Source organism: Rhamphochromis longiceps, linkage group LG1, assembly GCF_057381845.1.
Source record: "Rhamphochromis longiceps isolate RC_006_pf linkage group LG1, R_longiceps_female_GT1.1, whole genome shotgun sequence".
NCBI classification, from domain to species: domain Eukaryota; kingdom Metazoa; phylum Chordata; class Actinopteri; order Cichliformes; family Cichlidae; genus Rhamphochromis; species Rhamphochromis longiceps.
In genome coordinates this window covers 42,037,672-42,065,002 of record NC_140557.1, presented here as the reverse complement: position 1 = coordinate 42,065,002, position 27,331 = coordinate 42,037,672, and the positions used below count along the sequence as shown (strand labels likewise).

The 27,331-nt window shown below is 44.1% G+C and overlaps 1 protein-coding gene across 3 annotated transcripts in view; it reads right to left on the bottom strand.

The window, feature by feature from the left end:
• Positions 1-27,331, bottom strand: part of lrrk1 (leucine-rich repeat kinase 1) — an 87,826-nt gene that overhangs the window by 26,775 nt on the left and 33,720 nt on the right. For all 3 annotated transcript variants that reach the window (XM_085409647.1, XM_085409656.1, XM_085409665.1), the window contains 14 exons: positions 26,782-26,911; positions 22,209-22,321; positions 21,667-21,881; positions 21,108-21,272; positions 19,801-19,973; positions 19,507-19,627; positions 16,262-16,421; positions 13,973-14,151; positions 13,796-13,893; positions 13,104-13,275; positions 12,857-13,029; positions 12,166-12,305; positions 6,393-6,696; positions 2,388-2,554 (listed from right to left, as the gene is read on the bottom strand). In XM_085409647.1, the coding sequence (XP_085265773.1) occupies positions 2,388-2,554; positions 6,393-6,696; positions 12,166-12,305; positions 12,857-13,029; positions 13,104-13,275; positions 13,796-13,893; positions 13,973-14,151; positions 16,262-16,421; positions 19,507-19,627; positions 19,801-19,973; positions 21,108-21,272; positions 21,667-21,881; positions 22,209-22,321; positions 26,782-26,911 (2,310 nt within the window). The remainder of the gene's footprint in view (positions 1-2,387; positions 2,555-6,392; positions 6,697-12,165; positions 12,306-12,856; positions 13,030-13,103; positions 13,276-13,795; positions 13,894-13,972; positions 14,152-16,261; positions 16,422-19,506; positions 19,628-19,800; positions 19,974-21,107; positions 21,273-21,666; positions 21,882-22,208; positions 22,322-26,781; positions 26,912-27,331) is intronic.

The window sequence follows — 27,331 nt, the reverse complement described above, 5'->3', positions numbered from 1 at the left end:
GAACAAGCATGGTTTAAAACATGAACAGGGCCCAGAAGAAAATTGGCATAAAGACCAGAGGGGGAAATGCCAGCTACTGGTAGATAGAGCAGTCATTTTCAATGGGACAGCCATGAGTGAATGAAAGAAAGCCTATAACTCAGTGCCTCACACATGGATCCTGGAATGCTAAGAACTGTACAAGATCAACAGAATCGTGAGAGCCTTCATCAAGAACTCAGTGGGGACGTGGCAAACAACACTGTACACTAGAGCAAGATTTTCCAAAAACATGGCATATCCCCAGTGTTATTCTACATAGGCCTGAAGCCCCTCAGCGACAAAGCGAGACTGAAAGACAGAACAGAGGCACTAATCATGGCAACACAGGAAAGAGCTCTAAGCACAAGAGCAACACTGGGATCTACCACAGTGACAGATACAGTTATACCAAGTGGTAGCAACATCAGAAAGATGGAGTACGAGAAGCTTAAGATATACCATCCACGTATACATACACATTTATACATGTACACTAAACTACGCCAGCTTCAAGGGCCTGTTGTATATAGCCAGTTACTAGAGATAGGTTGATCATATTTAAATGGTAAATGAAACAGCTGCTCTGTACAGAAGAAGAAAGAAGAAGAAGAAAGTGTGTACATTATTGTACTTTATTGAGCCCCGTGGGGAAATTGCTCTCTGCATTTAACCCATTCACTCAGTGAAGCAGTGGGCAGCCATTGGGCGCCCGGGGAGCAGTGTGTAGGGACGGTACCTTGCTCAGGGGTACCTCAGGGTAGCTGTTAAGGGGAATCGAACCCCCGACCTTCCGATCATGGGGCAACCACTCTACCTACTGAGCTATCCCTGCCCTCAGAAGGCAGACAGGTGGCAAACATGATCAATCTCTATGAGTTTTTTTGAATTAGCATAACTCAAGGTGACTCAACTATAAGGATGGGTACCGGTACGGTTCTGACATAAACGGTAGTAACCAGACCGAAAAGCAGCGCACATTTCGGTGCTTTTTTTTCCTGACCTGTGATACACTTTAGATTCTAGCCAATCATTTTACGTTTCCGAGGATAGTAGGCGGGGCCAGGTACGTACGTTCTTTTAGAGCAGAGCTACAGATTAAAAATGCCCAAGGTGAAGCGGTCAAAGTCTGGCTCTACTTCACAGCAAAAGATGCAAACTCAGCAGCAACAAGTGCTTTAAGCTGATACTGTGATACTGTCAAAGGAGGCAACACCTCGAATCCGATGAAACACCTGGCGACGCATAGCGTTTTTTTTAAAAGCCCAGAAATGCGCCGTATTTGATAGCTTGCTGCGAGACCTCACACCGAGCACATCTACTGCGGGTGGGTTGCCTGTTATGCAACATCCCCCAAAAACACGAAGAGGAGAGTCCTGGCCCCTAGCCCTGCCAGTGTAGCAGAAATGATGAGGATGATGATGCAGCAGCAGCCGTTCTTCTCTGCGTGAGTAGCTTCATGTTGTTCGTGTGTAATTTACGTTGAGTAGGCTAACCACGTTATTACATTAATGCATGTAAGGTGAACTAGCAAACATCATCATAGCTACATGCGGCTGTCTTCTTGTTTGATGGCAGATGCTCCCTTCACCCTGGCCAAAAAGGCTAAAATGACCAAAGAAAAAGTGGAAAACAGTTAAACATGAGAGGTTTAGGACAAAGTTTGTGTTTTTTCCATTGTTTAAGCACTGCTTCCAGCCAAGAGTGATACCATATATGCCCCATAGCTGCAGAAAAGGCTAACATTGTTATCTTTTTACAAAAAACCAGCTGAACATGAGAGGTTTTTGGACCAATTTTGTGTTCTCCATTCTTTAAGCACCGGTTCGAGCACCGTTTGAGCACCGGCACTGTTTCAAAAGTACCGGTTTGGTACCGGTATCGGATAAAACCTAAACGATACCCATCCCTACTCAACTAACTGGGTGCCAGCTGTTTGTATTTTGATTACATTCCCATAAAGCAAGTATGCTGCTGAGTGCAAATTTAATAGTTAAATGTGAACTTCTGTCTCTGAAATGATCACAGATAATTACTGTATTATCAGAAGAAAATTGCATGTAATTGCCAACTTACCAGCCCATTCAGCTGCAGACTGACATCAGCCTGATAGAAAACTGTCTCATGCCAACACTAATACCAGGTTTTAGTGATAGTGTTGGAATGCATGAAAATCCCATTTTGAAGCAAAACAATGTGTTAAAAATGGCAAAAACATTTTATCGTGAGTGAAGTATTGTGACAGGATCATGTCATGGGGTGTCCAGCAATATTTTCCATCATCTGCTTTCCAAATATTCAGTGTAAGATTTCAGATGTTTTTATTTTGTTAAAATCTATATACTCAAAACTCTGAAATGCTTCTCTACCTGTCTCGCTGATTGCCTGGTGTTGACACTTCTTGAAGTGGAAGCGTTTGATAGCTACTGGCTGGTTACTATATCGGGCTCGATAGATAATGGTCCCACTGCCACCCTGGCCAAGGACGTCATTTTCCTCCTCAGAATACTCCAGCTGGGACTTCTCCAAAAAGAGCCTAACACACACACACACACACACACACACACACACACACACAAACAATTGTTAATCATCAAGTCCCAAACCTGACATTTGCTTGTACACTGTCTCACCTGGATAATCAGTCTCATGTCTCATGTCACATTGAGCCTACCTTAGTCCTTACACAGAATTGGGAAACAAAGTAAATGAAACCAAAACAATAATGGATTTTTGAGGACAGTGCTCACTTTGGGGGTAAAAAACATAACAGCTATATATCCATTTAGTATATGTGCAGTTACATCATGTTAGAGTTATAATGGAAAGACATCATGAAAAGTACTACAGAGAAGAATTATTGTTATTAACAACAGTATTATTACAAATGCACATTTCAATACACATGTGACACTTCATTGCTTTAAATATTTTAAGCAATCAGACGATAGTGTACTGACAGTTCACAAGTATGAATACGTATAATTGATGTGCTCTGCATTAGAGGTCCTTTACCAGATTGCTATCTTTGTGTTCTGATGGCTTTCGATTCATTTCTTTGTGTCATCATCATTTACCCTGTACTTTAACACTGTTTTTGATCTATTTGTGTTTTCTTTCTTTTCACTCTACCAACTATTTTCTTTGGATATGTAAATGTAGACCTTAAAATAATCTGCAAAGCTCTCTCAAAGAGATTAGAGAAAATAACCCCCCTCTTAATTCATCCTGACCAGACAGGTTTCATAAAAGGTAGGCACTCATCAACAAATACACGTAGATTACTTCATTTGATAGACTACTCATGCAGTAAAAACCTTGAAACTACAATATTTTCTTTAGATGCAGAAAAAGCGTGTGACAGAGTTAACTGGAAATTTCTATTTGCAACTTTACACAAATTTGGTTTTGGATCCTCTTTCATCAACTGGTTAAAAATATTATATAATTCCCCAACAGCTTGTGTTAGAACAAATGACCAAACATCCTCCAGCTTCTGTCTCTTGAGGGGCACCAGGCAGGGATGCCCACTCTCCCCTTCACTGTTTGCAATTTTTATTGAACCACTAGCAGCAGCAATTAGACAGAATTCAGTAATTAAGGGCATAAAATGCAAGAATATAGAACATAAAATCAGCCTTTATGCAGATGATGTGTTACTTTTTCTCCAAAACTCACAAACCAATATCTCTGGGGTGATTGAATTGATAAACTCTTTTGCAAGAATATCAGATTACTCAATTAACTGGTCAAAATCTACAGTCCTACCGATTAATTGTTCCTTCCATAATTCCTCTTCTACACCACTGCAATCGGGAAATATAAAATATTTAGGTATTAATGTTTCTCCCAAGCTTGCAGATCTAACTAAATTAAACCATATCCCACTTTTAAAGAAGGTAGAAGATGATCTGGCTAGATGGAAATGTCTACCCATATCACTCATGGGAAGGGTTGCTGCTATAAAAATGATGGTCTTACCAAAAATAAATTATTTATTCTCAATGATCCCAACTAAACCGCCACAAGATTGGTTCAGATCTCTAGATTCATGTATGTCCAAATTCCTTTGGAAAAATAAACCCCCACGTATAAGCTTAAAAACACTACAAAGGACCAAGGATAAAGGAGGATTAGAACTGCCTAACTTTCAGCACTACTTCTTAGCCAACAGGCTTCAATTTATCTCAGGATGTCTAAGAGGGTGTCTAGCCAAGGCTAGATGTAGAACAAGCACTTCGCAATAATCTAGAGATTTCAACCTACCATTTATCAGCTCAAACATAGTTTAGTCCCACCTTCGCTGTTGTGATTGGTGTGGGGGTAGGGACAGGCTTGGGGCGTCGGGGGGTTCCCCAGGAGCATCTTCCTTGGAGGGCTCAACCCGGGGTTGCGGTCATGGCCTGTTAGGGGCTCTGTTGGCTCTTAGGTGACTGTTTCCTCGCGGCTGCGTGCAGCGGGGCTAGGGGAGGGTCTGTGCTGACAGACGTGGGTTACTGACCTGGTAGCCTGGCTGCCCCTGGGTGGGTCCGGAATGGGCGTGGGGTTCTGGGGGCGCTCCGGCTCTGGGCTGGGGCCCTGGCTGGGCCTTGGGGGCTTGGGTCCTGGTTGGTGTGTTGCCGGGGTTGTGGGCGGGTGGGCGTATGGGGGCCCAGTCCTGGCGCAGGGTGCCGCCGGTGCATCGAGCCACTTGGGGGGCTCTTCAACTGGTGGGGGAGGTTGTTACATCTTGCAGGAGGTCTCCTCTCTTCAGGAACTCACTCTGCAGGAGGGGGAGATACAGGAGAGGTGGAGGAAGATCTCAGCCTGGGCGTCTATTGTCTTATGTAGTCTGGAAGATGAGTGGATGGGGTGGGTGCAGTTTTCTCTGTGGTGGGGTCGGGTGGGCTGTCCCGGGCTCTGTGGGGCCGGGCGGCGCTGCTGAACTGGGCCCCGGTCCGGATGGGCCTGGGCCCCCTTTCCCTGGCGGGTTGCGGAGTGTGGGGGTGCTTACTGGGGTCAGTGGGGGAGCTGGCCCCAGGGAGGGCAGGCGCCTCAAACAGGCGCCTCAGTAGCACATGGAAAAACCACACGGCCACAGCAACCTGGTATCCCATTATTCAACCAGCATTTGTCACAAGTCAGCCAGTGTGGTGTTGTTGGTCACTCTGTATGAACAGCAAGCACACCCAGGCTGATCCTACAAGTTTTAAATGGAGTTGAGGTCATGTCTGCAGGCAGGCCATTCCATCCTTTCCACTCCCAAATTCTGGTAGTAGTCTCTAATAAAACTTGCTCTGCTTGGTTGAACGCTGTCATCGTGGAAGATGGAGTTTGATTCCAGACTGTGGTGCCATAGGATTGCCACGTATTCCAAAATCTCATCTCGATAGCTCTCTGCATTGAGATAGTTTCCAGTGATGACAAGCCTCGTCTTTCCAGACAATCCCACTGCTTGCACCACTAGCTGTTGCCCTGTTCGTTTATTTGTCATATATAAGTAACAATGGCACATGAGTGAAATTCTTAGGCTCTGAGCTGCTTCAATGTTGCATGCAGAAAAACCTATATGCCCTGTGTGAAAAAATGATTGCCCCCTAAACCTAATAACTTGTTGGGCCACTGTTAGAACAAACAACTCCAATCAAGCATTTGCGATAAACTGACAGGTTTTCAAGCATGAAGGTCATACTACAGCATCTCAATCAGACTCAGGTCAGGACTTTGACAAGGACACTCCAAAGTGTTCATTTTGTTTTTCTTAAGCTATTTAGAGGTAGTGTGTTGGTGTGTTGTGATTCGTTTCCTGCTGCAGAACCCACTTGCAATTAGTGTAATAATAAAACGACTTCATATAGCAAAAGGCAACTAGTGACAATTTCTGAATGGTGTATAGTCATATTTCACTATAATGCAAAATAAAGCATGTAGAACATTTTACTACAAGCACTTTATAATCACAAAAACGAAGAAAATGCTATTTCCATTCAAATGCTGGAGTTTCTAGGTGGTATTCTAATTATAACTTAGAAAATAATAAAATCAACTTTCTTGTTGTTTTTCTCTAGTGTCTCCAGCAAAATATGGTTTGAATTCTACACTATATAATGCAAAACTACTATCAAACATCTGGCTCACAAGGCATCCAGAAAAAAAGAAACAAATGATAATTTATTATGTGTACATATTAACCATACAACATATTAAAGTTAAGAGTTTCTTAAAGAAGGGCTTTTACCCTCGGACCTTGATTTCTGTCCTGCTATCTTGCCTTACGCCTATGTTTTTCTTTGAAATTAAATGATGAGGAACTTTAAAGTCAAGCTCACAATTAACCAGCAGAGTAAGATTTCATATGTTTCAGTCTAAACAATCTATGAAATTTTAGAGTTTACCGTGCAGGGAAGTCAGTCATGAAGAGTTCTGGGACCAGCTCTTGAAGAGGAACTGGCTGATCGGGATGCAGAGGACACACGATGTGTTCCTTCTCCACTGCAGCCAGTACGCAGTCCTCCATGTTAAAATAATAGACCCCTGCTTCTCTTCCTTTGTCATCTTCACATTTTACACCATCTCCATCCTTGCTGTGTTCATTGGCTGGGAACTCAACCTGATTCTTTTGGCCCAGGGAGGCACAGAGAGAACAAGGGGCATACTGCTCTACAAGAAGACTCCCATCACTTTCACTGCCAGTCAAAGCTAGAAGAAAGTAAAAAAAAAGTATGTTCACTTTATGTACAGATGTAGCAGAGGGCTGAAAATCAGAGTTGATGCACAACACAGAGTACTGAAAGCACTTTCATCCATTCACACATGGATTCACAAAACACTTTTACTCTTTAAGGGGCTGCACTGACACAAGTAATTTGAATAATTCGATTACAAAAAATTCTTGAGACAAGGCTCTGTAGCACACCGATGTGTTAAACCATGCAGATGCGAGCCTTTCATCTTCATTTGCGATAACGTATTACGTACATATGTACAAACATATTCAGGATCAGCCTATGAATGAAAAGTTTGACAACATGAAGCCCACGCAGTTCCCAGTTTGAAAGAAAAAGAAAAACACAGCAGAACCAGTGACAATCAGCATGGCACACACAGTTTGACGAGGAGCTGGAGTCTGCGGCACTAACACTCTGTTCTGACAGAGCAAAGAGGCGAACCTGTTACTGAGATGGTGAGCTCCCGTTGAGATAAAGAAAACATGTTTCAAGCATCCAAAAAAGCAACGCTGTTCTTGTGCTCACCACTAAAAACTTTACAGGGAAAAAGCGAGCGTGACTCATTCATTGACGTGAAGAAAGCAAACTTTGTAGCTGCTCCATCATCGCTGCTTGTTTTACATAGTGAAAGGTCTGCCGTAAGCCTCCAGAAGTTGGATTAAAACATGCAGATGAACTGTTAAATTAATCTGATACCATGTTCAAAGTCCGAGGGATGAGGGGGATGACCCGCCAATTTCCAGGGGCGAGGTCACTGAGGCAGTTAAACAACTCCTCGGTGGCAGAGCCCCTGGTGTGGATGAGGTCCGCCCAGAGTTCCTGAAGGCTCTGAATGTTGTAGGGCTGTCCTGGTTGACATGCCTCTACAATGTTGCGTCGAGATCAGGGGCAGTACCCCTGGACTGGCAGACCGGGGTGGTGGTCCCCATCTTTAAGAAGGGGGACCGGAGGGTGTATTCAAACTACAGGGGGATCACACTCCTCAGCCTCCCTGGGAAAGTCTATGCCAGGGTGCTGGAAAGGAGAGTTCGTCCGCTAGTCGAACCTCGGATACAGGAGGAACAATTTCGTCCTGGTCGCGGAACACTGGACCAGCTCTTTATCCTCTCCAGGATACTTGAGGGTGCATGGGAGTTTGCCCAACCAGTCTACATGTGTTTTGTGGACTTGGAGAAGGCATTCGACCGTGTCCCTCGGGGTGTCCTGTGGGAGGTGTTACGGGAATATGGGGTGTTCGGCCCATTGCTACGGGCCATTCGATCCCTATACAACCGTTGCAAGAGCTTGGTTCGCATTGCCGGCAATAAGTCGGACTCGTTCCCGGTGGGTGATGGGCTCCGCCAGGGCTGCCCTTTGTCTCCGGTTCTGTTCATAATTTTTATGGACAGGATTTCTAGGCGCAGCCAAGTGGCGGAGGGCTTTCGCTTTGGTGGCCTCAGAATCTCATCTCTGATTTTTGCAGATGATGTGGTTCTGTTGGCTTCATCGGGTGAGGGCCTCCAGCTCGCACTGGAGCGGTTCGCAGCCGAGTGTGAAGCAGCGGGAATGAGGATCAGCACCTCCAAATCTGAGGCCATGGTTCTGGGTGGAGTGCCCACTCCGGGTCAGGGACGAGTTCCTGCCCCAAGTGGAGGAGTTCAAGTATCTCGGGGTCTTGTTCGCGAGTGATGGGAGAAGGGAGCAGGAGATCGACAGGCGGATTGGTGCTGCGGCTGCAGTAATGCGGACGCTGCACCGGTCCGTCGTGGTGAAGAGGGAGCTGAGTGTAAAAGCGAAGCTCTCAATTTACCGGTAGATCTACGTCCCTACCCTCACCTATGGCCACGAGCTGTGGGTAGTGACCGAAAGAACGAGATCGTGGATACAAGCGGCGGAAGCTTGTATCCGCGATACAAGCTTCCGCCGAAGGGTGGCTGGCCTCTCCCTTAGAGATAGGGTGAGAAGTTCAGCCATCCGGGAGGGGCTCAGAGTAGAGCCGCTGCTCCTCCACATTGAAAGGAGCCAGCTGAGGTGGTCCGTGCATCTAAGGATGCCCCCTGGGCGCCTCCTGGGTGAGGTGTTCCGGGCATGTCCCACCAGGAGGAGACCCCAGGGCAGACCCAGGACACGCTGGAGAGATTATATCTCTCGGCTGGCCTGGGAACACCTTGGCGTTCCCCCGGATAAGTTAGAGGAGGTGGCTGGGGAGAGGGAGGTCTGGGCTTCTCTGCTTGGGCTGCTGCCCCCGCGACCCGGCCTCGGATAAAGCGGATGAGGATGGATAGATGGACCATGTTCAAATTACACAGCTTTCTGAATACTGACAGCAACCGTCCTATTTGACATAGAAGCGATATGTGTAGCAAACAGGGCTGAGTCTTAAGCAGAACATAAGATGGACTAGACCATGTTCATTTCAAGGCTTTAGTAAGATTTTCAGATTGAAAGTGAATTAATATAAAATATTGGATCATTGAAATTGCATTAATATTTAAAAATATAAAAAAATAAAAGCCAATAATGCACATGGGCCAGTAAAACTGAGCCACTGACAGTTATTAGGTTGGACATTATTAATATTAATTAACATCTACACCATCATAATGTCTTGTTTTCAGCAGCACAAAAACTTGCCTGTTATTAATGTCAGAAAGCCTATATTTAAGAAAATATAACATTATAATTAAAATTACAAATTTTGCCACGTGAATACAATAAAAGATTTTTTGGGAACAGATGTAGTATGCAGTAAAAATTTCAGTCACTGCAGTTTCTAAAATGGAAGCCAATGAACAGCTCATTCCTCTTTTAAATATTTATTATGGCGCTTTAAAAAGACAAAAGGGGAGCACGGTGGCACAGTAGTTAGCACTGTTGCCTGAGTTTGATTCCATCACCTGGCCGGGGACTTCCTGCGTGGAGTTTGCATGAATGTGAGTGTGAGTGGTTGTCTGTCTCTACAGGGAGTGCAGAATTATTAGGCAAATGAGTATTTTGTCCACATCATCCTCTTCATGCCTGTTGTCTTACTCCAAGCTGTATAGGCTCGAAAGCCTACTACCAATTAAGCATATTAGGTGATGTGCATCTCTGTAATGAGAAGGGGTGTGGTCTAATGACATCAACACCCTATATCAGGTGTGCATAATTATTAGGCAACGTCCTTTCCTTTGGCAAAATGGGTCAAAAGAAGGACTTGACAGGCTCAGAAAAGTCAAAAATAGTGAGATATCTTGCAGAGGGGTGCAGCAGTCTCAAAATTGCAAAGCTTCTGAAGCGTGATCATCGAACAATCAAGCGTTTCATTCAAAATAGTCAACAGGGTCGCAAGAAGCGTGTGGAAAAACCAAGGCACAAAATAACTGCCCATGAACTGAGAAAAGTCAAGCGTGCAGCTGCCAAGATGCCACTTGCCACCAGTTTGGCCATATTTCAGAGCTGCAACATCACTGGAGTGCCCAAAAGCACAAGGTGTGCAATACTCAGAGACATGGCCAAGGTAAGAAAGGCTGAAAGACGACCACCACTGAACAAGACACACAAGCTGAAACGTCAAGACTGGGCCAAGAAATATCTCAAGACTGGTTTTTCTAAGGTTTTATGGACTGATGAAATGAGAGTGAGTCTTGGTGGGCCAGATGGATGGGCCCGTGGCTGGATTGGTAAAGGGCAGAGAGCTCCAGTCCCACTCAGACGCCAGCAAGGTGGAGGTGGAGTACTGGTTTGGGCTGGTATCATCAAAGATGAGCTTGTGGGGCCTTTTCGGGTTGAGGATGGAGTCAAGCTCAACTCCCAGTCCTACTGCCAGTTTCTGGAAGACACCTTCTTCAAGCAGTGGTACAGGAAGAAGTCTGCATCCTTCAAGAAAAACATGATTTTCATGCAGGACAATGCTCCATCACACGCGTCCAAGTACTCCACAGCGTGGCTGGCAAGAAAGGGTATAAAAGAAGAAAAACTAATGACATGGCCTCCTTGTTCACCTGATCTGAACCCCATTGAGAACCTGTGGTCCATCATCAAATGTGAGATTTACAAGGAGGGAAAACAGTACACCTCTCTGAACAGTGTCTGGGAGGCTGTGGTTGCTGCTGCACGCAATGTTGATGGTGAACAGATCAAAACACTGACAGAATCCATGGATGGCAGGCTTTTGAGTGTCCTTGCAAAGAAAGGTGGCTATATTGGTCGCTGATTTGTTTTTGTTTTGTTTTTGAATGTCAGAAATGTATATTTGTGAATGTGGAGATGTTATATTGGTTTCACTGGTAAAAATAAATCATTGAAATGGGTATATATTTGTTTTTTGTTAAGTTGCCTAATAATTATGCACAGTAATAGTCACCTGCACACACAGATATCCCCCTAAAATAGCTCAAACTAAAAACAAACAAAAACTACTTCCAAAAACATTCAGCTTTGATATTAATGAGTTTTTTGGGTTCATTGAGAACATGGTTGTTGTTCAATAATAAAATTATTCCTCAAAGATACAACTTGCCTAATAATTCTGCACTCCCTGTATGTGTTAGACTGGCGACCTGTGCAGGGTCTCTTGCCTTATGGTGGCTGCGATAGGTTCCAGCCCCTCGGCGACCATGACAAGGATAAATGGAAGAGAATGGATGGATAGACGGAAAAAGGCAAAAGTGTTTCTTATCCAATTACTTGATTAATCTATGGAATAATTGATAGACTGCTCGATGACTAAAATAATTGACACCCCGATGTATGCATCAAAGGCAACTTTGCTGTCTTGCCCAAAGACACTTCGACATGTAGACTAGAAGACTCAGGTTTCATGAGTGGGTGTGAATGAGTGAATGAGCCAAGTTGTGTAAAGCTGAGTGCTCAAACAGAGTAGTAAAGCTCTCTAAAAAAACAGTCCATTTACCATTTACCATAACTGACTTCAGGTTGAAGACCCCTGGATAAAAGCAAATAAAAGAACTCGTACAGCACGTCTCATTCACCCATCACATACATTCATACAGCATATTTATTCTCCACCTAAACCCCTTTTATAACATTCATGTACCCAGTCACACTTTGATGTATCCCAACTAACACTGGATCCACAGCAGTCTACTATGATACTATATCTGTGAAAGAAAGTTGAACTATATCCAGGTGGCATTGCTCCACCTCCTATATTAGCTCAGATTCCTTCTCCATTAGCTTAGAGCATGGTTAACATACCCCCACCCTCAACTTTGTCTGCCACCCAGCATACAATATACCCAACCCTAATGTCTGCCCCCGCCCTTCCCAAGTGGTGGGCCTACGGGGATTCATATCATTTCCTCAGGCTGTGCCCAAGCGAGCCAAGTGAATCCAGACCTCCCAGACCTTTTTCAGTGGGTATTTTCAATGCTACCAGGTACAGCTTGATACAGGGGATTCACATACTGTGAGCTGATGCTCTGCTAGGGTACTGCAAAAAAGCACGTAGTGTACTGACCTGGGAACCACTGCTCTATCAGAGAGTTGACATGGTCTGTGATGAACGCCATAGCAGAGAAATCCCTGGTCTCTGACTGACAGATAATTTTTATGCCTCCACTCTTCTTCCTCTTCCAGTTAACATCCGATGACTCCACACTGCACAGACATAAACAAGTATCTGCATCAACTCAAAGGATATTCAAATAGCAGAGAAGACGAGGCGCTGGCTTTTCCATGTCTCACTGCTCAAAATCAGCATCAAAGCTGGAATATTCGTCCTTTGCACATTCTCCATTTTAGGCCAATGTTTATGAAAGTAGTGGCTCACATTTCAGAGTTTCTTTAAACAGAAAATGTTTACATCCCTTCAGCGTGTAGTCTTATTTTCCACTTGCTTTGATTATTAAAAGCACTCAGACGTACTGTGATACATATGAACACAATCTCAGCTATAAATAACAATAATAAAAAAACACTGAACATTGACAATAACACAGAAGCATGATAATAGAGATGACTATAATATCAGTAATTGTTAAAGAAATTTGATAAAACATTTGTCTTTGAACTTCCGAGTTTACAAATGAATCATTTCAGAAACTACAGCAAAAGGTCGACGCCCTTAAAATTCCCACCATGTACGTCCAATCGTAATTATTTGTCTAATGAATATTTGAATGACCATATCTTCTGGCTCCAGCTCTTACCTGAGGTAACCTCCATCGAAAGTGACGAGAAGTCCTTCCTTCCAGTAGATAGTCTGGCTGCGTCGGACTCTAAAGGTGCTACAGCGGCTCCTCTGTTGTGATCCGGTAAAGCTGTAGATCACAGAATTCCTGCTGTGCCGGCTCCTGGTGCTTTTTATTTTGCTTTCAAATGACTGCATAGATGCAACATTTTAGGCCACGAAAGTGAAAAACTCTCAATTAAAATTGGAGAATGAAGAGAAACTACCTGCATGTCCATTTCTTGGAGGCTTATAAGCATCCTGGCAATGAAACGCTCCCAAAATCCAGCAGGAACGAAGCTCATCTTGAAAAGGCGTTTGAGGGTGTTGTGGGTCTGCTGGCGGAAGCCATGAATGTCCAGGGCTGGCTTAGGGGGAAGTAGATGGGGCAGCAGATAGCTGTAAGAGGTCAAAAGGAAAACAAATATTCCCGGTGTATGAGAATGTACTGAGACACACTGCACTCTCATAGAGGAGCAACTTATCAATCACATCACAAGTTGCTTTATCTTCCTTTAACCTCCTGAGACCTGAACTCTTTCATGGCAGCTTTTCTAATTTCTCTGGTTGCAACCTGATGAATGTAAAAACAAAGAATTATGTGATTTTTTTTAACCTGATTTTTGTTTTGAAGAAAAATGAGATCCACATAAGAGGACAATAGCTTTAAATTACGATACGACAGTGGTAGTATAACGTCCTCGTAAGTGGATATCAGGCCCTTGTAGAGCGAAATTTAGTGTTTTGGTCTAGGCAACCCAAAATCCGATGTCCACATATGTGGACGCAGGTCCTAGGAGGATAATAATTTTAAGTTGTATATCATACAATCCTCCTGCTGCCCATTTGACAATGTTTCCTCAGAGCTGTTTAGGACCTGTAATGAGTAACTACTGCAAAGAGAGAGAGAAGAAATTACCTGTTGCTGGCCACAGGCAGGGCAATCTCAAACTTGGCCAGAAATTGGAAATACTGTTCCTCTGTCTGCTGTGTGAACCCTGTTCCTACCAAAAGCATCTGCACAACAGATACCACAATAGATATGACTTCAAAACACCAGTTTCAACACACAAAACAACAGAAAGGCAAGTCTCACCCTGAGGTCTTCAGTTTGGATCACTCCATTTCTTGCTATATATCGAGAGGATTTGAGGTGTACGATCCTCTCCAAGCATTCCGACAGCCACACGGGACATAGGAAGTAGAGAGTGCAAAGCCCATGGCTGGTGTCAGGAAAGTGGAGCAAGGTTCCAGTTTCTATCAAGAAACCGATCGCTGGTTGTCGGGAAGAAAGGAGAAAAAGAAAGAAACAATGAAGAAATAACACATCGATGTGGTGATGCTTCACAAATAAGCAGCATTTAGAGTGGAAACCTCTGCCTAGACTGCTATATAACGTTATACTACAGTGTATCTCTAACGAACTAGGCAGCTCATTAAATCTCCCTTTAAGACTTTCTTTAAAGACCTGTTGAGTCAACTTGAAAGGAGGCAGATGTGAAATGTAAAAATAAGATTAGAGGTCACATTATATTGGGATGCAAGCTTGAATGTGATATTTATAGTGAACCAGTAACACCCCCAAACCACATCCCCATAGACACTGTGTCTGCTCCCAGACCACCAACACACAGAAGTGAGCACAAGGGGCAGCAATCTTCCACTCCAGCTTATTAATCAGCCAAAGAGTTGAGCACACTTTAACAGTAAGGGTAAAAACATGAAAATCTACATTAGTATGAACAGCTCTCACAGGTTACTCCAGCTGTTTGAAAGTATTAGACCCTTGGGGCTCCGTTTTCCAAACCACTAAATTGAACCCAACTAGTTACTAAGTGCACTGATCTAGAGGGGAGCTGCTGTTAACAGGTGTGGCTGTTCTATCTGCAGAGGCAGGGAAGACACCTGGAAGGTTTCCAGGTAGTTGGTACTGAGCTAATCCCCTCACCCATCGGCTCCATCTAAGCTCTGTATTGCCTACTGGTAAAGACTCACAATCCACCCACTTTAATCACGTTCTAGATCTTGTTCTGACATTGAGATAGAAACTGAACATTTTAGTATGTTCATGGATGTTAAAATCACCTTAAAAGCATCTTAGCTGAGCACTAAATCAGATAAAAAGTCTGAGACATTCTAAGTAAGGCCCAGGCGGACGACTGATGAGAACAAATAAAACAGGTTTTTGAGCATCAGGCTTTAAAATAAATTAAAACTCTGTCTGGGTCTTTGTCCTCAAGTGTTGGGGATTTTCTCTGCATTGTTGTCTTTATGTAACCATATAAAGCACAGTGAGACAACTGCTGTTGTGATTTGGCACGATATAAATAAAACCAAATAGAACTGAGTTTCCTAAATGTTGCCAATGAAAGCAAAGGCAGTAGAATTAATGAAAGTTTGACCAAGGTAAAAAATATCAAATAAAATCTACGTATAATAAGAATCTCCATTTAGTCTTCCCTACATCCCAATATGTTCAAATATGTACAATATGTACAAACAATGGCAGTAAGAAACTGTTTCTGTGCATCTATGCATAGCATTATTCTCACTTTGACTTTCTGAATAACGTACGGTCCTTGAAAAGGTCAAATGTGACATTTCAAAGCTTTATACAGTACTTCTATATGTTGACAACATACACCACACTTAAGGATCATAGTTTCTAAGTTACAAGTTCCAAACAATCATATTTTTCTTAAACCAACAAAGCAGTGAAAATGAACTCAAGGACTGAGGAGCTAATTGATTCTGGAGGTTTGCTCTAAAAGCAAAGGCGTCCTCATAGACACTTGCTTAAATGCATAATCCTGTATGTGTATCATATTTGATACAAGTTTTTGAGACCTCTACATGATCATTGTCATTTTTCTGCTCCTTAAAACAAGAAATCAATTGTAAAAAATGCTGGCGGTAACAAATATGATACAAATTTAAACTCATATGTGCAAAAATATTTAATCTATTTTTTACATTTGTCAAAAGGTTCAATAAACAAATAAATAAAGTTGTTTCCAATGTTGTGGCAGCAAAGTGTCCATGTAAATAAACTGGATTATCTCTAGTTTTATGCACACAGAAAAATATATAAGGCTTTGTTTTGTACATTAAAACGGAGTACTTCTTTGGAATCTCTTTAAGTGGCAACTTAATGTTAGGAGATGTTACCAAAAACATTGATATGGTAATGTACACAGCTGTTATGTTCACTGTTGTTGGCTGACTTTATTCAATGGCTTTGAAGGAGACACCTTCCACCCACTCACTGACTGGTGACTCTGTATTGGCTCATCACATTACATGGAAAAATGTCCCAAATAAAGAATGTAAATGTACGAATTTTCATAAATGATTTCCACATTTCAAATGCTTGCTGTCATAATACCAGTCTGCAGGTCTTCGTAATCTCTGATGTCACTTCCTGGGTTTTGTTCAATGATGTCATTTAGCTGTGCATCAGTTAGGTACTGGACCTCTCCTTCGGAATGTCGCCTCTCCTTCTCGGCTATGACTATTTCCTGGAGTGCCAGGTAGCTTCTGGGAATCTGGAGGAGACAACAGTGGTACAAATTTACTTTGCTTTCAAGTAAAATAAGAACCCTATGCTATCACTTTAAAATAGTCATAAAAAGTTTATACAGAGGCCTGTATTTACAGTGGGGCAAAAAAGTATTTAGTCAGCCACCGATTGTGCAAGTTCCCCCACTTAAAATGATGACAGAGGTCAGTAATTTGCACCAGAGGTACACTTCAACTGTGAGAGACAGAATGTGGAAAAAAAATCCATGAATCCACATGGTAGGATTTGTAAAGAATTTATTGGTAAATCAGGGTGGAAAATAAGTATTTGGTCAATAACAAAAATACAACTCAATACTTTGTAACATAACCTTTGTTGGCAATAACAGAGGTCAAACGTTTACTATAGGTCTTTACCAGGTTTGCACACACAGTAGCTGGTATTTTGGCCCATTCCTCCATGCAGATCTTCTCGAGAGCAGTGATGTTTTGGGGCTGTCGCCGAGCAACACGGACTTTCAACTCCCGCCACAGATTTTCTATGGGGTTGAGGTCTGGAGTAGGGCTGGGAATCGTCACTGATTTCTAGAATCGATTCGATTCCGATTCACAAGGTCCCGAATCGATTCGATCCACGATTCGATTCAATTCGATTCGATTCGATTCGATTTTGAATCAGTCCGAAATATTATTATATGAACCATAATATATATAAAATTATGATAATTCACCTTGTATATGTACTGTCAAAAGAACCCTCTAAGCCTTGTGAATGAATTACATAAATTTCAAAATTAAGAACAGATACTAAAGCAGTTAAATAATGTAATTTTTAATTAACATTAGTATATATATTTTTTCATACATACATTTCAAGTGGATCAGGGATCCAGTGCAAATAGAACACATCTTTTGTAAACATCAGTAAAACCTCAGAGAAATAGTTTTGCTGTTAGTGTCTCACACAGCTTTTCTGAAATCCACTATTGTGTTTTGGAGACACACAGTATAACACAGCATGTACAAGTGAACTGACAGAAACTGACCGATCAGAAAATGAAAAACTGCCTTTTAAAATACTTCAAAAAATGAAAACATATTGAACAGTATTGTAAAACCTCTGTGAAACTAATGCAATTTAGCCTTATTTATAACTACCCTCTCACTTCTTTGAGACTGTAAGGTTTTTCTGCAAGAAGAGAAGCTGGTCTACATGTTGTGGAGTCAGGCAGCTCCTTTGTGCGGTACTCTGGAGACTGGCTAGGCCACTCCAGGACTTTCAAATGCTTCTTACGGAGCCACTCCTTTGTTGCCCGGGCGGTGTGTTTTGGATCATTGTCATGTTGGAAGACCCAGCCTCGTTTCATCTTCAAAGTTCTCACTGATGGAAGGAGGTTCTGGCTCAAAATCTCACGATACATGGCCCCATTCATTCTGTCCTTAACACGGATCAGTCGTCCTGTCCCCTTGGCAGAAAAACAGCCCCATAGCATGATGTTTCCACCCCCATGCTTCACAGTAGGTATGGTGTTCTTGGGATGCAACTCAGTATTCTTCTTCCTCCAAACACGACGAGTTGAGTTTATACCAAAAAGTTCTACTTTGGTTTCATCTGACCACATGACATTCTCCCAATCCTCTGCTGTATCATCCATGTGCTCTCTGGCAAACTTCAGACGGGCCTGGACATGCACTGGCTTCAGCAGCGGAACACGTCTGGCACTGCGGGATTTGATTCCCTGCCGTTGTAGTGTGTTACTGATGGTGACCTTTGTTACTTTGGTCCCAGCTCTCTGCAGGTCATTCACCAGGTCCCCCCGTGTGGTTCTGGGATCTTTGCTCACCGTTCTCATGATCATTTTGACCCCACGGGATGAGATCTTGCGTGGAGCCCCAGATCGAGGGAGATTATCAGTGGTCTTGTATGTCTTCCATTTTCTGATGATTGCTCCCACAGTTGATTTTTTCACACCAAGCTGCTTGCCTATTGTAGATTCACTCTTCCCAGTCTGATGCAGGTCTACAATACTTTTCCTGGTGTCCTTCCAAAGCTCTTTGGTCTTGGCCATGGCGGCGTTTGGAGTCTGACTGTTTGAGGCTGTGGACAGGTGTCTTTTATACAGATGATGGGTTCAAACAGGTGCCATTCATACAGGTAACGAGTGGGGGACAGAAAAGCTTCTTACAGAAGACGCTACAGGTCTGTGAGGGCCAGAGATTTTCCTTGTTTGAGGTGACCAAATACTTATTTTCCACCCTGATTTACGAATAAATTCTTTACAAATCCTACCATGTGGATTCATGGATTTTTTTTTCACATTCTGTCTCTCACAGTTGAAGTGTACCTCTGGTGCAAATTACTGACCTCTGTCATCATTTTAAGTGGGGGAACTTGCACAATCGGTGGCTGACTAAATACTTTTTTGCCCCACTGTATACAATACTGGCACCACCTGTGCTACCCCCTCAGTCTCCTAGTAGACACAACGATGGTATCAATTTGAAAATTCTAGGTGACTTCCTTCACCGGTTATCGCACTCACAAGAACTTGCGCTTAAGGTTGGGAGATAATGTTTATTATAAGTGAATAAATAATTAAAACTTCTGCATAGAGTTTGCTGACAAAACACATGGTTATAAAGATTACTATATCAGTCTCCCACTGCTAGGTCATTTAAAATAACTCTTAAAAACACTTTATACATTTATACAGAAAGCAAACACTATTTCTGAAGGGTCAAAGTGCAACACTGTCTCTGCATGTACATGATTATAATTGATCGTGGCTCAAGAGTTGGGAGTTCGCCTTGTAATTGGAAGGTTGCCGGTTCGAGCCCCGGCTCGGACAGTCTCGGTCGTTGGGTCCTTGGGCAAGACACTTCACCCGTTGCCTGCTGGTGGTGGTCAGAGGGCCCGGTGGCGCCAGTGTCCGGCAGCCTCGCCTCTGTCAGTGCGCCCCAGGGTGGCTGTGGCTGCAATGTAGCTGCCATCACCAGTGTGTGGATGTGTGTGTGAATGGGTGGATGACTGGATGTGTAAAGCGCTTTGGGGTCCTTAGGGACTAGAAAAGCGCTATATAAATACAGGCCATTTACCATTAGCTTGCTTACCAGTCTGCCTAGCAGTTTGCCACCACAGGCTAAGCTGCTGTTATCTTTCATGGAGAGAACCACTTGGTAGATCAGCATCTTTAGACCATCAAATCCCTCCAGAGTTTTACAGGACACTTCACTGAAAACCAAGAAAAGCACGCACGCATATACAAACACACAAAAGAATAAATACTCCGAAAAGAGATGATCTGTAAGATGGTCTGTAATTTGCACGAAGTAAACAGAGCAAAAACAATATTGGCATGGAAGTCGAATGTTAATAAGCAATAGAAAAGTTAAATGTGTACTTACTGCAAGTGTTTGTAGGTGATATCAGGGTAACCAGCAGCTCGAGTCCCTGATGGGGATCGACACAGAGCCAAAACGTAAGCCCTCAGTGTCGCCAGTCTCTCCGTACGAAACTTGGTATCAATAAGATCCAGATGTGTTCCGACTACAATCACTGCAGAGTTAGGGGCCCGAGCCTGTAGAATACAGCACACAAGCAAAGACATAATAACTGACAGCATAAAAATGACAAAATAACCTGAAGATTTGATTTGTAAAACAGAGAATGAATACCGATGTGTCACAGGTGTATCTATTCTATTAGTTTAATATCAATAATCACTACTACTGGATTTTTTTTCATGGTAGATGTCAGTTTATTATATAAGATCAATTCATCCACCAAGCCACATACATTTGTTAAAGATCTTGGGCTCTAACTAAACCTGGAATCAACACACCATACGCAGCTCTGCTGTTGCTGGGGTCACTAGTCTGACAGACTTACATTGACTGACACGTCTGTCTGGAGTAAAGTTTCTGTTCTTCTTTTTTATAGCTAAAACTCAAAAGACAAAGAACTTGGAAAACATTTCACTGTGGTCAAAAAAAACAAACAGAAAAAATCCAGGAAGCCTAATTAGAGACTATCCTTCAAAAGACAATTTCAGAAGTGATGGAAGCAACATTCTTTCCATTAACACGACTGCCATGTGGCTCGTTTATTAGAACAAAATTCTGTTTCTTTAAACCGGAACACCTTCCACTCACTCTTACCACACACATATTTTTATTACAGAAAGCTCATCAGGTTCTTATACCCAACGACTTGAGTCTTTTAGAAAATAAAAATGGGGAGGATCTCACCAGGGGATCCACTTGCCCAGTTAGGAGGTCACGGCCCTGAGTGTGCCGACTACCACGGTTGCCTTCACCTCTACATCTTCTCGAGCTCCTCTCTCAGCCCTTATGTTCCTTCTTCCTGCTGTTGCTATCACGTGGTATAGCTATTATATCTATTACTACACCCTTCTTCCTCTGCTTGTCCACCACTACTACTATGTCCGGTTGGTTAGCCATCACCAGTTTGCCCATCTGGATCTGCAAGTCCCACAGAATCTTAGTCTGGTTATTCTCAGCTACCCTCAGAGGGGTATCTAATTTCGACCTCTGGACTTCCACGCCATGCTCAGCAGAGATTACACATGTTCCTACATATTGCTGCTCTATGACATCCACACTTTTACACAAATCTCCCTCATGCGCCTCCAGCCTAAACATCCTGTGTGAATTGTCATATCTCTCACTATTGCAATAAAGAAAAAAATTACCTCTATGTTGAGCAGCCATGTCTGCAGGTTGGCCACAGCTTCCTCTCCCATTGCAAGGTTCCAGATGACCACATACAAAGCCTTATCAGTAAAGAAACACTGATTCACTGTGGACATGCTGGCCTGACCACCAATGTCCCACACATTGAAAATCACAGAGTCTTTCTGTGGGCAGCAAAATGAGAGCTAGGTCAACTTTAAAGCATGAACTGAATTTGATAATAGGTGATGATGTATTTTTGTACCCACCCCAACCCCTTTGGTTTAACAGTCCAAAGAATTTCTTGTCATGTCAGAAATGATTTTCTTTCATGGTAGTGTTTAAGCTAATCATAGCACAGTATGAATCCTTCTCCACAAAGATGCAAACTGACTTTGAGTGGAGAGATGTTTGTCCTTGCTTAAGAGCGTAATCGAGTAGTTGCAGGGGTCCCTGACCACAGTGCAATGTGTAGATTTTTTTATCTCTAAAATTTAGACCATATAAGGGTCATAAAATGATTAATAGAAATATCTGTGTGTGCGTGCATAAATACTACGTAATGTCTGTTTCCCTCACTTTGTTCTTGCCTCCACTAGGTTTATCCAGCTCCCAGACAGAGGTGGAGATGCTACATTCTGCTGGGGTGAAGGGGGAGGCTTTGCCAGTCTGCAGAGCCTCAAGGAGGGCTGACTTGCCCTGCCGTGGTGGACCAATCACCAGCATCTTTAACAGTTTACAACGCTCTGCTTTTCGAAGCTGTGCCCGGAGGAAAGCCAGGACCGATGCAGGACCTGCGATACCAGCGTTAGAGAATATGATCACATCTCACAATGACAGGAAATAACAGCTGGTAACAAACCCAGCACACTTCAATTTACTTTTAAATGCGATGCTTAGAACTTATGCTAACTTTTTTAATTGTTCATGTACATTTTTTAAAAAAGTAATTTTGAATTTTTACTCCTTGCATGTGTTTGTAAGGCAATATATGATGAGGTAAGAACCAATATAAATGTTATGAACAACAGACTATAAACAAAAAACCAAAAAAAGAAGCCGGCACATACAAACCCCTCGATTAGGCACAGTCATTGAACAGAAAATGCAGGTGGAAATACCTTCTTTTCTTATTTCATGTGGAACATTAGTAATGTTGAGGTCTTCGATGTCCAGCTGCCACAGACTGGAGAGCTGACCAAGCTCTGTTGGAAGCTCCCGGATTCCAGGATTACTGATTCCAGAGAAACTACATTAGTCAGATTAGTCATATACACACACACATATATATACACACATGTATACATATATAAATGTGTAGATAGATAGATGAGAAACATCAACGATAGAACCTAATGGGCCACTGAATCCCCCTGTGAAAGTCCAAATATATAGAAAAAACATTCTTCAGAATAAATGACATTGAGAAATTTGCTGTTTGGATGAAACAACTAGAAACAGCTGTAGGAGGAGAACTGGATTCATGTGTGGAGCAAAAAGAGGGCAACACAAATGCTACGGCAAGGAGGAGTCAGGACGCCAGGTCAGGGGGGAGATATCATCACCCCCACCCGAGATTGGGTACATAGCCCCAAGTGCGATAGGAGAAGGATCATTGAGTGCGAGAGGAACTGACCTGAAAGATAGGATCATGGCCAAGCTTGAAACCTGGATCCCCCGTAGCCGGTTACCAAGATTACGTGAAGTACCCTCAGAAGGTCTGCTAGATGATGTTAATGCAGCACTACGGGCAATACCTACAACCACGATTACCGACACTAACAAGCTGATCTACAATACGGCAGCAGTGATCAGTGAGATGCTTGGCTACAAGTTGAACAGCCACAAGGGGCAGTACTCTCCATGGAGAAGGAGGCTAGAGGGCAAGATCAAAGTAGCACGGAGGGAGGTTAGCCAACTAACGGAGTTGCAGAAAGGTGCGACAAATAAGGTGCCTAAGAAATACAGCAAGCTGTCCATACCTGAGGCCTTGGAAACTGCCAAGCAAAGACTCACAGCCTTGGCCAGCCGCTTGAGGAGGTACACCAGAGAGATAGAAGGCAGGAAAATAAACCAGCTGTTCTCCACAGAACCAGCAAAGGTGTACTCCCAGTGGCAAGGGAACAATAAGAGAACAGCACCACCAAGGCTGGAGACGGAGCAATACTGGAAGAGCATATGGGAGAAGGACGCAATCCATAACGGCAATGCTCAGTGGCTAGTGGATCTGAGGGCAGACCACAGCGACCTCCCTGAACAGGGTCAGTAACCATCACAGTGGCAGATATCCAAGAAAGGGTCTCCAGTATGAAGAGTTGGACAGCAACAGGGCCCGACATGGTTCACGCCTACTGGCTGAAGAAGCTGACTGCACTCCACGAGCGTCTGGCAGCACAAATGAACCAGCTGCTAGTTGACGAGAGACACCGGAATGGCTAACCGAAGGTCGGACGGTCCTGATCCCCAAGGACCCCAAGAAGGGACCGGTCCCCTCCAACTACCGACCAATAACCTGCCTCAGTACTACATGGAAGCTCCTGTCAGGCATCATATCGGCTAAGATGAACAGGCACATGGGTCAATACATGAGCGGGACACAGAAAGGAATTGGCAAGAATACCAGAGGCGCAAAACACCAGCTACTGGTAGACAGGACAGTCAGCCGGGACTGCAAGACCAGACTGACCAACCTGTGTACTGCCTGGATTGATTACAAGAAGGCCTATGACTCAATGCCCCACAGCTGGATCCTGGAATGCCTAGAATTGTACAAGATCAATGGGACCCTAAGAGCCTTCATCAGGAACTCAATGGGGATGTGGCGTACAACACTAGAGGCCAACTCCAAGCCCATAGCACAAGTCACCATCAAGTGCGGGATCTACCAAGGAGATGCTCTGTCCCCACTGCTGTTCTGCATAGGCCTGAACCCCCTCAGTGAGATCATTAACAAGACTGGCTACGGATACCGACTACGGAACGGAGCAGTTGTCAGCCACCTCCTGTACATGGATGACATCAAGCTGTATGCCAAGAGTGAACGAGACATCGATTCACTGATCCACACTACCAGGATATACAGCAATGACATTGGAATGTCGTTCGGACTGGAGAAGTGTAGTCGGATGGTAACAAAGAGAGGGAAGGTAGTCAGAACTGAGGGGATTGAACTACCAGAAGGCAACATTGCAGACATAGAGGACAGTTACAAGTACCTGGGGATCCCGCAGGCGAATGGGAACCATGAAGAGGCCGCTAGAAAAGCTGCAACCACCAAGTACCTGCAGAGGGTCATGCAAGTCCTGAGGAGTCAGCTGAACGGTAAGAACAAGATCCGGGCCATCAACACGTACGCCCTGCCCGTGATCAGGTACCCTGCTGGGGTAATAGGCTGGCCAAAGGAGGAGATAGAAGCCACTGACATAAAGACAAGAAAGCTCCTTACCATGCATGGAGGGTTTCACCCCAAGTCCAGCACCCTGAGGCTGTACGCTAACCGGAAGGAAGGGGGCCGGGGACTGGTGAGTGTCAGCACCACAGTCCAGGATGAGACAACGAACATCCAAGAATACATTGGGAAGATGGCCCCAACTGACCGAGTGCTCAGTGAATACCTCAGGCAGCAGAAACCCAAGAAAGAGGAGGGAGACGAGGAACCATCATGGAAGGACAGGCCCCTGCACGGTATGTACCACCGGCAGATAGAGGAGGTGGCTGATATCCAGAAATCCTACCAGTGGCTGGACAAAGCTGGACTGAAAGACAGCACAGAGGCACTAATCATGGCAGCACAAGAACAAGCTCTGAGCACAAGATCCATAGAGGCTGGGGTCTATCACACCAGGCAAGACCCCAGGTGCAGGCTGTGTAAAGATGCCCCAGAGACAATCCAGCACATAACAGCAGGGTGCAAGATGCTAGCAGGCAAGGCATACATGGAACGCCATAACCAAGTGGCCGGCATAGTGTACAGGAACATCTGTGCCGAGTATAACCTGGAAGTCCCGAGGTCAAAATGGGAGATTCCCCCAAGGGTGGTGGAGAATGACCGAGCTAAGATCCTGTGGGACTTCCAGATACAGACGGACAAAATGGTGGTGGCTAAATGTCTGTGAAGGTTCTCAGTCATCCAGGTCATCGTAGTCAAAGAAAAGCGTCTGGACTTCTTTAAGTTGCTTGAAGACGTTTCACCTCTCATCCGAGAAGCTGCTTCAGTTCTAAGGTCAAATGGTGGAGAGTCCCAGATATAAACCTAGTGGGAGAAACCCCCCACAGAGGGACAAAAGGACCCCCTGATGATCCTCTAATCGCCTGAGCCAAGTTGTGTAACTGGGCGTGGGTCCCAATCAGCCAGAGTTTCGGGTGTGTTCATTGTGAAACCTGGCCCCACCTTATGCGAATTCCTGAGGGAAAATGGCCCAGGATGTGAGTGTCTGAGAAACACTGTATTTCAGACCCAGCAACCAGAACAGAAACTGGTTCACCCGAAAGACAAAACGCCAAAACACAAACTTAACAATGTGGTGTTTGCTGTACAGTGCAGCGAGGAATGCTCAGACCTCTACATTGGAGAGACCAAACAGCCACTTCACAAGCGCATGGCACAACACAGAAGAGCCACCTCCACAGGACAAGACTCAGCAGTCCATCTGCATCTTAAGGATAAAGGTCACTCTTTCGAGGATGCCAATGCTCACATTTTGGACAGAGAGGACAGATGGTTTGAAAGAGGAGTGAAAGAAGCATCTATGTGCACTGTGAGCGACCATCTTTGAACAGAGGCGGGGTTTACGACACCAACTCTCTGCCATCTATAATCCAGTTTTGAGATCCCTCCCAGACGCCTTAACGCCCACTCACATCCTGGGCCATCTGACCTCAGGAATTTGCATGATAAGGTGGGGCCAGGTTTCACAATGAACACACCCGAAACTCTGGCTGATTGGGACCCACACCCAGTTTCACACCTTGGCTCAGGCGATTAGAGGATCATCAGGGGTCCTTTTGTCCCTCTGTGGGGGGTCACTCCCACTAGGTTTATATCTGGGACTCTCCACCATTTGACGTTAGAACTGAAGAAGCTTCTCGGATGAGAGGTGAAACGTCTTCAAGCAACTTAAAGAAGTCCAGACGCTTTTCTTTGCAAGCTCCTTTGACTACGGTGGTGGCTAACCAACCGGACATAGTGGTGGTAGACAAACAGAAGAAGACGGCCGTAGTGATCGATGTAGCGGTTTCGAATGACAGCAACATCAGGAAGAAGGAACACGAGAAGCTGGAGAAATACCAAGGGCTCAGAGAAGAGCTCGAGAGGATGTGGAGGGTGAAGGTAACAGTGGTCCCCGTGGTAATCGGAGCACTAGGTGCGGTGACTCCCAAGCTAGGTGAGTGGCTCCAGCAGATCCCGGGAATAACATCGGAGATCTCTGTCCAGAAGAGCGCAGTCCTGGGAACAGCTAAGATACTGCGCAGGACCCTCAAGCTCCCAGGCCTCTGGTAGAGGACCCGAGCTTGAAGGATAAACCACCCGCAAAAATTGGTCTGTAACTGCAGTGTCTGACCTGCACATCCCATATATTGTTAACAAAAAAAACAATTTTGAGGTTTGTAACTTTTTAAAAATTGAATCAATAACAACAGTGTGAAATATGAGGAAGGACAGGTGGGTGTTGGCAGACAGACAGGGGAACTTACTTTGAGAGGTAGAGTTCATTGAGATTGTGCAGACCACAGACTGATTGGGGAACACATTCCAGCTGGTTGTCATTCAAGTAGAGCAATTCCAGTGAATCACGCAGAACATCAGGGAACTCTATTGCACACACTAAAAGAACAGAGCCACAGATAGCAAATTTGCTCAAACACACACAGGAAGATACAGTTTAACCACATACTATACTACATACACAAAAGCACTGGGTAACTAATGGCCCACCTACAGGAATGTCTTGGCAATGATGCTCCAGGTGTACACGTTTGCGCTGATATTAACACCAGAGGAGAATTTGAACTCTTCAGTCAATCGAGTAACTGGAGGCTATTAAGTATCATGTGCCTCAGCAATAAACAACGCTGCTCGGCAACTACCGTAATTGTCGGGCTATAAGCCGCTACTTTTTGCACAAGCTTTGAACCCTGCGGCTTTTAGTCAGGTGCGGCTTTTCTATGGATTTTCCATGATTTTTGTGATATCGTAAGACGATTTGTTTTGTTTGTTCCGCTGTTGTACGGCACTACGTTGCCT